This window comes from Eumetopias jubatus, unplaced genomic scaffold (genome assembly GCF_037043125.1).
Source record: "Eumetopias jubatus isolate StellerSeaLion01/CBP00866 unplaced genomic scaffold, mEumJub1_p1.0 scaffold_13, whole genome shotgun sequence".
NCBI classification, from domain to species: Eukaryota; Metazoa; Chordata; class Mammalia; order Carnivora; family Otariidae; genus Eumetopias; species Eumetopias jubatus.
In genome coordinates, this window is record NW_028274819.1 from 40502292 (window position 1) to 40519099 (window position 16808).

General features: G+C 40.3%; 1 protein-coding gene across 4 annotated transcripts in view; it reads left to right on the forward strand.

Moving 5' to 3' along the window:
• Positions 1 to 16808, forward strand: part of HPS5 (HPS5 biogenesis of lysosomal organelles complex 2 subunit 2) — a 46719-nt gene that overhangs the window by 1093 nt on the left and 28818 nt on the right. For 3 of the 4 annotated variants that reach the window (XM_028117683.2, XM_028117680.2, XM_028117681.1), the window contains exons 2-6: positions 4819 to 4982; positions 12192 to 12302; positions 12470 to 12534; positions 13225 to 13417; positions 14999 to 15132. In XM_028117683.2, the coding sequence (XP_027973484.1) occupies positions 4875 to 4982; positions 12192 to 12302; positions 12470 to 12534; positions 13225 to 13417; positions 14999 to 15132 (611 nt within the window). In that variant the 5' untranslated portion in view covers positions 4819 to 4874. Of the gene's footprint in view, positions 1 to 4818; positions 4983 to 12191; positions 12303 to 12469; positions 12535 to 13224; positions 13418 to 14998; positions 15133 to 16808 lie in introns of those variants that run through there. The other variant, XM_028117684.1, reaches the window with a different exon arrangement.

The following is a 16808-nucleotide window of genomic DNA, read 5'->3' on the forward strand; positions in this document are numbered from 1 at the left end:
GTTTGTACAGAGCTTTCTTTTTAAAAGTATGTACTTGGGGGCGCCTGGGTGGCTCAGATGGTTAAGCGTCTGCCTTCTGCTCTGGTCATGATCCCAGGGTCCTGGGATCGAGTCCCGCATCGGGCTCCCTGCTCCTTGGGAGCCTGCTTCTCCCTCTGCTTCTCTCTCTCTCTGTCTCTCATGAATAAATAAATAAAATCTTTAAAAAAAATAAAAATAAATAAAAGTATGTATTTGGGGCGCCTGGGTGGCTCCGATGGTTAAGCCTCTTCCTTCGGCTCGAGTCATGATCTTAGGGACTTGGGATCGATCCCGCCATCGGGCTCTGCACTCAGTGGCAAGTCTGCTGCTCCCTCTCCCTCTGTGATCTCTCTCGCTTTCACTCTCTCTCAAATAAATAAATAAAATCTTAAGAAAAAAAAAGTATGTACTTAAAGGGGCTCCTGGGTGGCTCAGTCAGGTTGAGCAACTCTTGATTGGGGTTCAGGTCATGATCTCAGGGTGGTGGGATCGAGCCTCCTGTTGGGCTGGGCGCAGATTCAGCTTGAGATTCTCTCCTCCTCCTACCCACCCTTGCCCCTGCGCTCTCGCTCGCTCGCTGTCTCTGAAATAAATAAAATCTGTTAAAAAATACTTAAAAAAATCTTGTTATGGAAAATTTCAAACATAGACAAAAGTAGATAGGATAATAAAATGAACCCCCATGTACTCAGAGCCCATCTTGAACAGTTGTCAACATTCTACTATTGTTTTTACAGGGAATTTAAATTTGTAAGTTTTATATTCATTGTCACATTTGATTAATAGCAAATTTCAGGTTGAGCTCAATTCTATTGTATATAAATATTAGGTAGGAAGATTATATTCATTTTATGTGAAAATTTCTTTGGGTTTTAGTTGAATCAGAAGTGTGACATGGCCACTTTAAAAACACATCAGATGCTATTTTAGGTTGTAATATAGAAATTTATATTTCTATATAATCCAAATCCAGGAAGTTAAGTGTTTCTATTCTATTCTGTGTTATCCAACTACTTAAGGAGTATTACGTTCAGTTCTAGGCACCATATTTTCAGGCAAACTAAATCACCTGTGTAGAAGGTTGACAAGAATAGAGAGGAATTTGGAAATTGACATGCCAGCAATGAAGATTTGGGAATGTTAAATTTTTAGAAGACCTGATAACACTTTTCAAATACTGAAGGGTTGTTTTGGAAGAAGTAAACTTGCTCCCTTAAACTGCAGAAGACACAGAAATAATTAGTAAAAGCTCTAAGTGATTTAAATATTAAAGGGAGAGAATAAGCACAAAGAAGTATAAATTTGGAGTTGGCTTAACACAATCACCCTGCAACTTCTCTTGAGAACTGACATTGCTTATGCTGTTTCTTTTTCATTCTCATTTCCCATTAAATCTTTTTTTAGAAAAACAGGAACTTACTAGGTTCTTTTTTACCTCATTAAATTACAACTTGTAGGACACTGAGATCAAGGCCAAATGGCCTATCCACCTCAGAGCTTAGGATAACAAACAGAAGAGATAGACACTGTGGTCTTGATGTCATTCCTTTCTTTCTTCAGGATTTTATACTACGGTTTTGTCTTTTTCTTGTATTTTCAGTCCTTTTCATTCCAAAGACTCTCAGCTACTACTTATAAATCTGTTTGAGTCTCTCCTGGTCAGAAAGTGAAGAGAGGTTGGGGTGCCTGGGTGGCTCGGTTGTGTCGTATTCTTGATTTCAGCTCAGGTCACGACCTCATGGGTTGCAGGATAGTGCCCCACCTCTGGCTCCTCACTCAGCAGTGTGTCTGCTTGAAGATTGTCTCCCTCTGTCCCCCACCTTCAAATAAGTCTTTAAAAAAAAAAAAGAGGTTTTCTTCTCCGCCAGATTTCTTCGGTAATTGGAAGGCCTTACCTTTACTTCCTTACCACTCAACGCTTTTCTCAAGTCTGTTTTCTAGTGTGTGCCCACAGCACTTCACAGAAATTATGTGATTGCCTAATACCAAATCCTTCAGTGCCTTTCAGTTGCCCTTCAAATTAAAATTTATTCAGGTTCCTTGGTTTGAAAGTCAAAGTATTTCATACCTTGTGCTGAATTACTCTTCCACTTTTATCTTTCATTACTCCATTCCTTGTATTCCTGTGTTTCAACCAAAGACTAAATGTATCTCCAAATGTATCCTCTATATTTTTGCTTTTTGCTGCCCTTTGTCTTTTCCTTCTAATAAAGCCTGCTCAGTTCCAGTGCCACTTCCCTTAGGAAGTTTTTTATGGTTCCCTTTTAACCCATTGTGATCCTTCTGTCCTCTAGGTTCCAACTCAGCGCTTTGCCTGTGTCTCCCTCAGGAGGGAGGTGTGTGTTCTTTTTCTCCCTATTTATAAAGTGACTGATTTCTGGGATTGTTTTATTTGTCTTGTTCCCACCATTGTGCCTCATGTTTTACTAGGAACTCAAAAAAATGAATGAGTGAAAAGAATGAGAGGTTTTTCATAGGTCAGGAATTCTCAATCTTTTTTTGGTAAAGATTTTATTTATTTATTTTTAAAACGATTTTATTGATTTATTTGAGAGAGAGAGCATGAAAGGAGGGAGGGGTAGAGGGAGGAGAAGCAGACTCCCCGTTGAGCAAGGAGCCTCACATGGGGCTCAATCCTAGGACCCCAGGATCGTGACCTGAGCGGAAAGCATACCCTTAACCAACTGACCCACCCTGGCGCTCTGAAAGATTTATTTTTAGTTAATCTCTACACCCAGAGTAGGGCTTGAACTCACAACCTTGAGATCAAGAGTCACACACTCCACTGACTGAGCCAGATAGGCGCCCTGTAAGTCTCAGATATTTTGAGTATGGGACTACTAAAGATTTGTTGTGTGTCTTGAAATGCTATTCTCCTTGCAGAGGTCAAGCTGTATTAAGAACAGTATAACGAATAGGAATTAAGACTCTATTACGTCTATGCAATTAAAAAACATCATAAGTTTATGTGTGTTTTGCCACTGGTAAGTATGCACCATGAATGTTAGGACTTTGTTTTGTCCTGTTTTATCTCCTGGACCTAGAACAGTGCACAAGTCGGTGCTATTGTAACCTAACAAACATTGAGGTAGGTAGAAACTACACCAGGTGAGTTGTTGCACAAAGGAAACTTGATTTGCAGCAAATAAGGAGATCATGGGGAATAATTTCCAAAGCTGTGACTCACTGAGCAAGGGCGAGTGGGTTTCTTTTACTGAGGGCTAGGATGAATATTTAGATAGGGGAGCCTTGTCGTCCTGTGTTGAGGGCGGACGTAAGGTCCTTACGGAAACATGCTCATACGTACATTGTATGTCATGTAAAGCAGGCTCGTGCTCCGTCTTGGGTGGAGATTTTAGTGTTCTATTGAGGTAAAGGTAACCGTCGGTCACTCCGCGGTCCATCTGCGCAGGCGTGAGTCGGGGTTGGGCCCAGAGGGTCTGGGCTGCCTGAGCTGACGGAGCCCCCGTCCGGGCAAGGGTTACTGCTTGAGGGGTAGTTTCAGTTTCCATCACGCGATGTTAGGCCCCTCGGGCCTTTTGCCTGAGTGAAGAGATAAGCTGGAAAGAACTTAAGGAAAAATGTGGGACAAAGGTCAGTGGCAACAGGCGGGTGAGAAGTAAAGGTTATGTCTTAGGGTCTAGCTGGTGACACTATGTACATATTTCATGAGTATATGAATGAGTAAATACATGTAGGTCCAAAAATAAAGTATAAATAATTTAAAAACAAGTAGAAATGGTGGTTTCCAAATTTTTCTGTAGTGTTTGCTTTTCTTAATTTGGCATGTTACAAATGACAGAGAAAAGTTAAAATTAATGGGTAAGAATTTTCTTGAACTTTATTTCTTTTTGGAAGTTGGTGCAATTTGACAAAAATGTACACTTGAGAGTTGCTGAACAGATAAACTCTGGTGTTAGTTTACAAAGTCTTCATTGGGTATTTAGCATTTGCTGTCTTGTATTCTTATTCCTATTCACTCGTATCAGTTCTCTTACTGAAGCTCTTTTCTTTGAGCTTTAATTCCCTGCACTTTACATCCCACTTAGTAGGTGCATTCATTCAACAGATACTGAGCCCCTGATGGTTTGGAGAATGAGATCCAGAAGTGTCTTTCTGTTAATATTAAGCACAGTTAAATTGTTGGCTGATAACTGTTGAATTTGCTGATACGGGTTTATAGTTTGAAGCCTTTAGAGAACATTGCCTTTTTTTAAATGTATACTTTTAAAGGATTTTATTTATTTATTTATTTGAGAGAGAGAGCGGCAAAGGGAGAGGGAGAAGCAGGCTCTCTGCTGAGCAGGGAGCCCGATGCAGGGCTCGATCCCAGGACCTTGGGATCATGACCCCAGCCGAAGGCAGACACTTAACCAGCTGCGCCACCCTGGTGCCCCAAGAACGTCGCCTTTTAATGACTCTTAAAGGCAGAAGAAGATTTACAACTTGAAGTACAGCTGAGGTTGCTATTTTACCAAAGAAGAGCTTGACCAGTTTTCCTCTTAAATGCCACATTACCTATCCTGCTTATCCAAACTGTGAGATCAATAGAATGGGATAGGATTTTGGACCTTGAGAATGTCGACTTGATTCCCTGGGATTTCAGAGTCCGGCAATGATCTAGTACAAGCTGATGGTTGCGTATACTACTACTTCTGTGTGCTTTCTTTCCTTTTATATGCTAAGTACCTCCAGAGTAGGGATCCTTGTCCCTTCCTCATGTTTCTCTTTGTTCTCCAAATATCCATTAAATGCATGCTAACTGAGCGAAGAGCTTCTTAAATTATATTTTTGCAGGTTTTATTCAGGAACACTGTGCCTGTCACTCAACGTAATTTCAGCTTTCCGGCTAAATGACTTTTGTGCCAGTGATACCGGAGACCTACAGCCATGTTCTTGCAGAGTTTGAGTCTCTGGATCCATTACTTTCAGCCCTGAGGCTGGACTCCAGTCGTCTTAAGGTGAATTCCTTGATCCTTGTAGCTGTTTCATGTTTATATTTGTATGTCTTGTGTGCTCTTTTATATATGCTCCCTGCCCTCTAATTCTTTATGTTTAATGGAATCTTGGGTGTTCTTCCCTGTGCTGGTAATACCTTACATACATACCTTACATACAAGTAGCATGTTTGTAGCTCTTTTTCTAAAGATTTATTTGAGAGAGAGGGAGAGCGTGTGTGCACGTGAGCACAGGCTAGGGGTGAGGCAGAAGGAGAGGGAGAAGCAGACCTCCCCACTGAGCAGGGAGCCTGATGTGGGGCTCGATCCTAGGACCCCAGGACCATGACCTCAGCCGAGGACAGATGCTTAACCAACTGAGCCACCCAGGCACCCCTGTAGCTCTTTCTTGATTTACTTTTTGAGCTGTCATTTGAATTCTTTCCCATCCTTGAAAACCATGATTCTGATTGCTGAATTTTTTTCCCTTCACAATAATCTTACTGTTTTTTTCTCAGAAAATAATGTTATTTGATTGAAAATAAAATAGTATAAACGAGTATACCCTGTTGCATTTTAAGCACCATGAACCACTGCTGTTGCACTAAGCTCATTCAAAACAAGGAGTTTGATGTACCCTCCATTTTAGGAAACACAGCAAAAGCTATTAGTTCTGTGGGAAGAAGTATGTGCTCCCCTCAAACCCTGAGTTCTGATAAACTCAGGAATGACATGCTGAAGAACAAAATCTCATAACCAATTCCAAAATAATTTCATTTTTATACTTCTCCCCCAAGTACTTTTGTAGCCTCTGAGCAAAAGAATAAGACATAATAGGCAAAGTAAAACGACAGCAATCATGAGGGTTGATTTCAGTTCTTAACCGCGCATATTGGGATGTCCTACCTGTGTAGTATGGCTTAACCAGTAACGGTGTTTATAACCGTGCTGGAAGCTGTTGTTTCTGCATTTAGTGTGGTGGCCCAATGATACCCCTGAGGTACCAAGCTCTCCATCTTTCCTGTTCTACCATCATCCATATATTGGTTTTTAGTCACAGTTGCAAGATAGGTGTCCTGGCTCCAGTCTTGATGTTTCCATTAGCATCTCAAGCAGGGAAGATGGGGCCACAAGCAAAGGCTCTCTTTTTCCCCTCCTGGGTTTATTATTTATTTTTTTATTCTTAAAAAATTTTATTTATTTTATTTTTTAAATTATTTTTATTTATTTTTTAAGTTTTTATTTATTTGACAGAGAGAGACAGAGTGAGAGAGGGGATACAAGCAGGGGGAGTGGGAGAGGGAGAAGCAGGCTTCCTGCCGAGCAGGGAGCCCGATGTGGGACTCGATCCCAGGACCCTGAAGGCAGATGCTTAACGAGTGAGCCAGCAGGCGCCCTACTTTATTTTTTTAAATCATGGTAAGTGTACTTTTTTAAGCAGTTTTTTTTCTTTAAGATTTTATTTATTTGAGAGAGAGAGAGAGAGATAGTGAGAGATAGAGCACTAGCAGGGGAGAGAGAGGGAGAAGCATGCTCCCCGCTGGGGCTCAATCCCAGGACCCTGAGATCATGACCTGAGTGGAATGCAGACTCTTAACCTACTGAGCCACCCAGGTGCCCCATGATAAGTGTACTTTTAATCCCCATCCCCTATTTCCCCCGTTCCCCCACCTACCTCCCCTCTGGTAACCATCAGTTTGTTCTCTAGAGTTAAGATTGTCTGTTTCTCGGGGCACCTGAATAGCTCAGTTGGTTAAGCATCCAATTGTCAATTTTGGCTCAGGTCATGATCTCAGGGTTGTGGGATCCAGCTCTGCACTGGGCTCCGTGCTGTGGAGCCTGCTTGGGATGCTTTCTCTCCTTTTCCCCCTGACTCTCCCTCCCCCTCTTAAAAAAAAAAAAAAAGTCTGTTTCTTGGTTTGTTTCTCTAGCTCTTTTTTTTTCCTTTGCTTGTTTTGTTTCTTAAATTCCACAGTGAGATCATACGGTATTTTATCTTTCTCTGACTTCACTTAGCATTATACACTCTAGCTCCATCCATGTGGGTGCAAATGGCAAGATTTCATTCTTTTTCTATGGCTGAGTAATATTCTGTTGTAGATATATACCACATTTTCTTTATCCATTCATTTGTCGATGGACACTTGAGCTACTTCCATAGTTTGGCTGTTGAAATAATGCGGCAGTAAATGTAGAGGTGTGTGTATCCCTCTGAATTAGTGTTTTTTTAATTTTAAAAAAAATATTTATTTATTTGAGAGAGAGAGAGAGAGAGAAAGAGAGAATGTGCACAGAGGGAGAAGAAGAAGCAGACTCACCGCTGAGCAGAGAGCCTGATGCGGAGCTCAATCCCAGAACCCCGAGATCATGACCCAAGCCTAAGGTGGATGCTTAACTGACTGAGCCACCCAGGCGCCCCATGTTCTTTGTATTTTTTGTGTAAATACCCAATAGAACAATTACTGGGTCCTAGAGTAGTTCTGCTTTTAATTTTTTGAGGAATCTCCATACTGTTTTCCACAGCGGCTACACCAGTTTTCATTCCCACAAGCAGTGCAAAAGGGTTCCTTTTCTCCACATCCTTGCCAACACTTGTTTCTTGTGTTTTTGATTTTAGCCATTCTGATAGGTAGGAGGTGATACCTTATTTTAGTTTTGATTTGCATTTCCCTGATGATGAGTGATATTGAACATCTTTTCATGTATCTGTTGGCCATCTGTATGTCCTCTTTGGAAGAATGTTTGTTCATGTCATCTGCCCATTTTTTAATTGGATTATTTTTTGGATGTTTTGGCTTTTTGAGTATTGAGTTGTATAAGTTGTTTATGTATTTTGGATACTAACCCGTTATCGGATATGTTGTTTGTAAATATCTTCTATTCAGTAGGTTGTCTTTTAGTTTTGTTGATTGTTTAGAAACTTTTTATTTTGATATAGTCCCACTAGTTTATTTTGGCTTTTATTTCCCTTTTCTCAGGAGACATATCTAGAAAAATGTTGCTGTGGCCAATGTCCGAGATAACTGCCTATGCTCCCTTCTTGGATTTTTATGGTTTCAGGTCTCACATTTAGGTCTTCAATCCATTTTTAGTTTATTTTTGTGTATGGGGTTAGAAAGTGGTCCAGTTTCATTCTTTTGCATGTGGCTGTCCAGTTTTCCCAGCACCATTTGCTGAAGAGACTGTTTTTTCCCATTGTATATTTATTCCTCCTTTGTTGAAGATAATTGACCTTATACTCGTGGGTTTATTTCTGGGTTTTCTGTTCTGTTCCATTGATCTATGTGTCTATTTTCATGCCAGTACCATACTGTTTTAATTACTACCACTTTGTAACATAACATGAAATCACTACTTTGTGATACCTCCACTGTTTCAAGATTGCTTTGGCTCTTCAAGGCCTTTTGTAGTTTTTTCTTTCTTTCTTTTTTTTTTTTTAAGATTTTATTTATTTATTTGACACAGAGAGAGAGAAAGTGAGAGAGGGAACACAAGCAGGGGGACTGGGAGAGGGAGAAGCAGGCTTCCCGCTAAGCAGGGAGCCTGATGTGGGGCTTGATCCCAGGACTCTGGGATCATGACCTGAGCCGAAGGCAGACGCTTAACGACTGAGCCACCCAGGTGCCCCCTTTTGTAGTTTCATACAAATTTTGGGATTGTTTGTTCTAGTTCTGTGAAAAATGCTGTTGGTATTTTGATACAGATTGTATTAAATCTGTAGATTGTGTTGGGTAGTATAGACATTTCAACAGTATTTGTTCTTCCAACCTGTGAGCATGGAACATCTTTCCTTTTTTTTTTTTTTTTTGGCATCATCTTGAATTTCTTTCACCAGTGTTTTATAGTTTTCAGAGTACAGGATTTTCATCTCTTTTGGTTACATTTATTCTTCGATACTGTTTTTGGTGCAGTTGTAAATGGGATTTTTTTTTTAATTTCACTTTCTGCTGCTTTATTAATAGTGTATAGGAATGCAACAGATTTCTGTACATTGATTTTGTATCCTGTGACTTTACTGTATTCACTTTATCAGATCTGGTAGTTTTTTGGTGGAGTCCTTAGGGTTTTCTATATATAGTATCATGTTATGTGCAAGTATTGGGGGTGTTACTTCTTCCTTACCGATTTCAGTGCCTTTTATTTCTTTATGTTGTCTACTATCTGTGGCTAGGACTTCCAGTAGTATGTTGAGTAAAAGTGGTGAGATTGGACATCCTTGTCTTGTTCCTGACCTTAGGGGAACAGGTCCGTTTTACCCCATTGAGTATGATGTTTGTGGATTTTTCATAGAAGGTCTTTATTATGTTGAAGTATGTTCCCTCTGGACCTACTTTGCAGAGGATTTTTATCATGAATGGATTTTGTACCTTGTCAAGTTTTTTCTGCATCTATTGATGGTTTTTATCCTTATTTATGTGATATATCATGTTGATTGTTTGTGAATACTGAACCATCCTTGTATCCTGAGAATAAATCCCACTTTATTGGGTATATGATTTTTTTAATGTATTGTTGGATTCAGCTTGCTAATATTTTGTTGAGGATATATGCTTTGATATTCATGAGAGAGATTGGCCTGTACTTTTTTTTTTTGTGGTGTTTTTATCTGATTTTGATATCAGGGTGGTACTGGCCTCATTCATTGAATGAATTTGGAAGTTTTCCTTCCTCTTGTATGTTTTGGAATAGTTTGAGAACATTAGGTAGTAAGTCTTATTGATTCATTTATTTTAAGGATTTATGTCTTTGTTTTAGAGAGCAAGTGAGCAGTGTGCACATGCAGGTGGGAGGGGCAGAGGAAGAGGGAGAGAGCGAGAACCACAGGAAGACTCCCCACTGAGTGTGGATCCCGACTGGAGGGCAGTACTTGATCCCACGACCCCAAGATCATGACCTGAGCCAAAACCAAGAGTCAGGAATACCTGGCTGGCTCAGTTGGTTAAGTGTCTGCCTTCAACTCAGGTCATGATCCTGGGGTCCTGGGATCAAGTCCCTCATCAGGCTCCCTGCTCAGTGGGGAGCCTGCTTCTCCCTCTGCCTGCCACTCCCCCTGCTCATGCATGCGCACTCTCTCGTGTTCTCTCTCTCTCTCTCTCACAAATAAATAAATAAAAATCTTTAATTGAAACAAAACAACGAAAACAAACCAAGAGTCAGATGCTCAACCAACTACTGAACCATCCAGGCGCCCCAGTAGTAACTCTTCTTTAAATGTTTCATAGAATTCTCCTGTGAAGCCATCTGGCCTTGGACTTTTGTTTGTTGGGAGTTTTTTGATTACTTCAATTCAATTTCATTGCTGGTACTTGGTCTGTTCAAATTTTCTATTTCCTCCTGCTTTAGTTTTGTGAGATTAAATTTCTAGGAACAGTTTTGGGAGATTATATTTCTAGGAACTTACCCATTTCTTTTAAGTTGTCCAGTTTGTTGGCATATAGGTTTTCATAATATACTGTTAATTTTATTTCTGTGGTGTTGGTTATTTCTTCTCTTTCATTAGTGGTTTTGTTTATTTGGGTCTTCTCTCTGTTTTTTTTTTTTTTTTAATGAGTCTGGCTACAGGTTTATCAATTTTGTTGATCTTTTCAGAGAACCAGCTCCTGGTTTCACTGATCTGTTGTATTTTTTTTAGTTTCTATATCATTTTTTTTCTGCTCTAATCTTTATTATTTCCTTCCTTTTGCTTGGTTTAGGTTTTATCCTCCTTTTTCTATCTCTTTTAGGGGTGAGGTTAGGTTGTTTGAGATTTTTTGGGGTCTTGATTACAATCAAGATTGCTGTCAACTTCGCCCTTAGAACTACTTTTGCTGCATCAAAGATTTTGGACCATTGTTTTCATTTTCATTTGTTTCCATGTAATTTTTTATTTCTTCTTTGATATCTTGGTTGGTCCATTCATTGTTTAGTAGCATATTATTTAATATCCATGTATTTGTGCTCTTTCCAAATTTTTTATTGTGGTTGATTTCTAGTTTCATAGTGTTGTGGTCAGAAAAGGTGCATGGTAGGACTTTGATTTTGTTTTAATTTGTGGAGACTGTTCCATGTGCGCTTGAAAGAGTGTATATTCTGCTGTTTTAGGGTGGAATGTTCTGAATATGCCTGTTAAACTCATCTGGTGCAGCATTTCATTCAAAGCCACTGTTTTCTTGTTGATTTTCTGTTTGGATGATTTATTCATCGATGTGAATAAGGTGTTCAAGTCCCCTACTATTATTGTATCATTATCCATTGTTTCTCAAAGGCTTTCTTTTCTTTAGACTCTGCCTTTTACCAAGTAAGGCAAACCTTTCTAAGAAACCCTAGCAGGCTTATTATTAGCTGGATGTTAGTCACATAGCTCCCCCTAGCTTCAAGAGAAAATGGGTAATGGGGCACCTGGGTGGCTCAGTTGGTTAAGCATCTGCCTTTGGCTCAGGTCCTGATCTCAGGGTCCTGGGATCAGAGCCCCATGTCAAGCTCCCTGCTCAGTGGGGAGCCTGCTTCTCCCTCTCCCTCTGCCTGTTGCTTCCCCTGCTTGTGCTCTCTCTGTCAAATAAAGAAATAAAATCTTTAAAAAGGAGAGAGAAACTGGATAAGTGAATATTTAGATTTTCCAGCTTCTGTGGTGGAAAGCAAGGTTGAGAGGGTTGGGAGCGTCTGTTCATCAGCCAAGCAACAAATTTTGCCACAGAGTATTATTGGGCCCAGCATGGCCACTGTTTTTTTTCTGGTGGATAAGGAAAGGAATCATAAAGCTGAGGGTGGTGGGGGGAGACAGAATTGACCTGCATCTGTGTCCCCCACAGTCCTACTTGTTCTAAAAGCTATGGGTAGTTTGTGTGCCAGTTATGTAGACTAGAAATGATTCAAGTGAGTAAATGGTTAAGGCATTGCTTTATCCTCTGGAGACTTACTTGATCTTTCATCCTTATGGTCAACATTGGAATGACCTAGCCAAATGATGCAAAAGATGAATGGTCTTGATAACTGGATTTTGCTAAGAGAAAATTACTCATTTGTACAGTTGAGCCTATTCAGTCATTTTGAGATTCAATTAAACATTTAAAACCAAAATGTTCTGTATGTTTCACTATACTAGAATGAAAGGGTGAGTGCCATTATGTGGTGGCCAGCTGGGCGGGGAGTAGGGTTGGGGGAGGAGCCTGCTACACAGACCCTTCATATTTGTTTGCAGTAGTTAATTTGGTTATGTGACTATGATCTCTCGCTTGTCTGTTTGAATGTTTTTAGTGCACGAGCATAGCCGTGTCTCGGAAATGGTTGGCTTTGGGCAGTTCCGGAGGGGGACTCAGTCTCATTCAGAAGGAAGGCTGGAAGCACAGGCTTTTTCTTTCACACAGGGTAAGATTAAGGGTAGTCCTGTCATACCATTTGGACTATTTTTTGTAAATTCGAATTTCTCTATTATGAATAATCATTTGGAGTAAAAGGGGAATGTAAATCTTGAGATTTAAAAGTAAAAAATTAACATTTTTGAGACGCCTAATATTTTTCCTTTTGTGTTACAGGAAGGTGCAATTTCTCAGGTTGCCTGTTGTTTACATGATGATGATTATGTTGCTGTAGCTACCAGGTGAGAAACTCCTTTAAAATGATCTGATCTTTCCTAAATACATTTTATTTTATTTTTTTGAGATTGAGCCCTCACGCCAGCAGGGGGAGGGGCAGAGGAAGAGGGAGAGAAAGAATCCCAAGCAGGCTCTCTGCTGAGTATGGAGCCCAATGCCATGCAGGGGCTCCATCTATGACCCTGAGATCATGACCTGAGCCGAAATCAAGAGTCCAAAGACATTTAACTGATTGAGCCACCCAGGTGACCCTCTAAATACAGTTTAAATGGACAAATGTAGTTGTATGTTTGTTAGGGTGGCCAGCCATCCTGGTTTGCCTACGACTGTCCCCAATTTTATCACTGAAAGTCTCGTGTCCTAAGGAAATCTCTCAGTTTCCTGCAAACCAGGACAGATAGTTAGTCACTATGGTTTATGGAAAATGTCAGTATGTCAGTATGAGGCAGCAATATTTCAGTGGCCTTAAAAGAGAAAGGTAACAGAGATAATTTAGAAAGTCTAAGTTCTCTTGTACTAGATTGGTGGACTAAAGCAAGGAAATTAGTACCTTGACTTTCTACTTCCTCTTTTTTTTTTTTTTTGAAGAACAGGAGTTTGCATGTATATTTAATGTAATTGATACTGTGATACAAAGAAATTGCACCTTTTTCGCCATTGCCAAAAATCTGCTTCTGTGACTCATTTTCTTTCAGTCAAGGTCTCGTAGTTGTTTGGGAATTAAATCAGGAGCGTCGTGGGAAGCCAGAACGAATTTATGTGTCTGCAGAGCACAAAGGCCGAAAAGTTACAGCTCTCTGCTGGGACACAGCTATTCTTAGAGTTTTTGTAGGTGACCATATGGGGAAAGTTTCTGTCATCAAACTTAACACTTCTAAACAAACAAAGGTAGGAATCAGTCCAGTTCTTTGTGTATGTGGGTGAGATATAAGATACTGTCGTATATAATTTCAATTGAAGGACACAATTATATCTATTATATTTCTTGGGAGACTGATCTAGAGCCCAGACTATTAATTTTGAGGAGACTTGTTTGTGTGTAGTACATGTAGTAGCCCGGTTTAGCTTGATATTGTTGCAGGGTATCTTTTGTGAGTTAACTTCAATAATTTGCACGTTGTCTATTACAGTACTCTGTAATTCACCTGTATGGCGCACTCAAGTTAAGCATTAATATTAGAGTATTAGTAAAGTTAAGATGCAGGAGGTGGCTCAGTCGGTTAAGCATCTGCCTTCAGCTCGGGTCATGATCCCAGGGTCCTGGGATTGAGTCCCACATCGGGCTCCATGCTCAGCGGGGAGCATGCTTCTCCCTGTGTCTCCCCCTCCCCCTGCTTGTCTGAGTGCTCTTGCTCTCTCTCTCTCGGTCTCGCTGTCTCTGACAAATAAATAAAATCTTTAAAAAAAAAAGATAAGATGCCTCTTTTTTTTTTTTTTTGAGAGAGAGAGAGAGAATAAATGGGGGTAGGGACAGAGGGAGAGAATCTTTCAGACTCCTCGCTGAGCTCAGAGCCCGATGCAGGGCTTGATCCCAGGACCATGAGATCACGACCTGAGCTGAAACCAAGAGTGGGAGGCTTAACTGACTGAGCCACCCAGGTGCCCCGATAAGATGCCTCTTTATTAGTTGTGTGAACAAAATGGGAAACATAGAAATGGTATCAGTTGTCCAGGCTCCTATTCTCCTGGTCCCTGTTTAGAAGAAACTCATGAGTCTAGATGTATTTTTTCTCAGAATGGATGTAACTTACCAAAAATGAATCTTAAAAGGTACCTCCTGGATTGTGTTCAACTGCCAGGGTCCCAGGCTTCCTGCTACAGTTCTTGGAGTTTAGAAGGGTTAAGTTTCAGGTTATCCTAACAGAATGCTCCTGTCTCTCATTGAGGCAGAGCAGACCAAATTCTTACTGTCCCTCTTCTCCAAAATTGTAGTGGGGAGCTTGGCTTATTTCCACATAGGATCTTTGCAGGAAAGAAGAAATCTAACTACCATTGGCTTAATTGTTTTATTTTAATTAACACATCAGAATATTCTTCTGATTTGGCCATGGTAACCCATCAAATTTACCTCTAGATTCCTAACATATTTTTGATCCCAAAAAACATTCGGAACCTTACAGGTAGTATAGCCCTAATTTGTCTTTTTTTTTCCAAAGGGAGCAGTACTGTTTTCTGTGTGACAAAGTTCTGTCACATGTTCCAAAACTTGCTTTATCTTTGTCATTCCAGCTTCTAAGATTAGATAACCAGAAACAGAGCCTTTAGAGTTGTGTTCTACAGTTATGTAATGAAGTATTTCACAGCTTTTTAAATGAGTGAAACTTTGATATCCTAACAGGCAAATTAAATTTTGGCTCATTTAAAATTTTTATTTTGCTATCCAAAATTATTTTCACCTAGAAGGTAAAGAGAAGGAAATTGTACGGGTATGTAAAGATGAGTCTTCTTTCCTTGTCCTGTCTCTTTTAGGCAGCTGCTGCCTTTGTGATGTTTCCTGTTCAGACAGTAACAACAGTTGACTCCTGTGTTGTGCAGTTAGATTATTTGGACGGAAGACTACTTATATCTTCACTTACTCGATCCTTCTTGTGTGACACTGAGAGGTATATTGACCAACCACGAGTCATAGGTTATGCAGAATTCTAGAACTCTCAGAGACTTAGAAGTCATCTAGACCAAACCCCTCCGTTCAGTAATACAGATGCTAATGAGGAACCAGCTGTGTGCAAGCTGATGTTAGAGAATAGGAAAGACGGGAGACTGAGACAGTCCAGTGGGCAACTAAGACAGATGTTCAGTTAACTCCATGAAGTATGGTCAAAGGACCTTGAGGGAAGGCCCGACAAAGGCCTCTTTCAATATGGGGAATCAGGAAGTCTTCCGTGATTGAATTTGTTGTTTAGATTCGTTGTATTTTTTTTTTAAATGATTTTATTTATTTATTTGACAGAGAGAGACACAGCAAGAGAGGGAACACAAGCAGGGGAGTGAGAGAGGGAGAAGCAGGCTTCCCGCGGAGCAGGGAGCCCGATGCGGGGCTCGATCCCAGGACCCTGGGATCATGACCTGAGCTGAACGCAGATGCTTAACGACAGAGCCACCCAGGCGCCCTAGATTTGTTGTATGTTTAATAGAATGTTACTAATGGGTAAAATTGGGTGAAGAATAATTAAGAGCTTTGTGAAGCTGACAGATATTTTACCAAAATCTCAAGGGTGGAACCAAAGGTTCAGTGAATGGCAAAGGAGTGTTTCTCTGAACAGAGTGGTCTCTGAAACACCAGAACAAAATAGGAAGCAACTTGGAATAAGTATTATGTATCACTGTGCTAAAGTTCCTCAGCCATTCTCACTGCAGGGAAATTTTCACTCCTCGTTCTTTCTTCCCACTACCATATTCTTCAGGACCAGCCATCCTTTTGAATATTTATTAAGGAAAATTTTGAGTATACATAAAAGAATTGTATATTGAATCCCCATGAAACCACTCGGCAGCTTCAATAATTTTGATGATTTTTGATAGGCTAAATTTGGAGTAAGAGGGGAAGGAAGGGACATTCTAGCAGGAAGGAACAGCCTCTTGGGGAAAAGTGAGAAAGAATTAGGCATATTTTAAAACCTGCCAACCTGGCATAAGTAGGGGAGTTGGGGAAGATCAAGTTGGTAAATTGGCACTATAGAGTGGCAGCCTTAAATGTCACATTAATTAAGTGGGTTCTCAGGTCATTTTAAGAAAGTGTGCATATAGAATATCAGGATTTGAAAATTGATATCCTTAGAATTCTCCAGGCTCGGAAAGTCTGTATGTATTTCCAGAAGTTTATATACATCTTAATTAGAAGGCTGCTATTCTAGAAAGCAGGAGATTATTACAGAAGGTTTGAAGGAATGTATTCAGAGTCAGGGATGGTAGAGGGAAGGTTGAGGAGAAGGTATACTATGTATGTATTTTCTTGGATGGGAAAGGCATGTGGAAAGGAGGCCAGTTATAGCAGGTGGCAGGTGTCTGATACCAGAGAACCTAGCTGGACAGCAGAGAGGCAAGGCTTTGAGATGCACCTGGTCGGTTTACATGGAATTAGTGGAAAGGAGGGTGTCCTTGGTTCTGACTTGTCTCAGACAAGTTAGACTTGTCTGAAGTTAGAATTAGAGAATTGGAGATCATCTCGTGTCACCCTTCCATTCTTGCAGATCAGAAAGCCTAGGCATCCCAAGTGATAGAGCATGCCTGCAAGACTAGAATTTTTCTGTCTCAATTCTGTGCCTCTGCTCTTATCTCA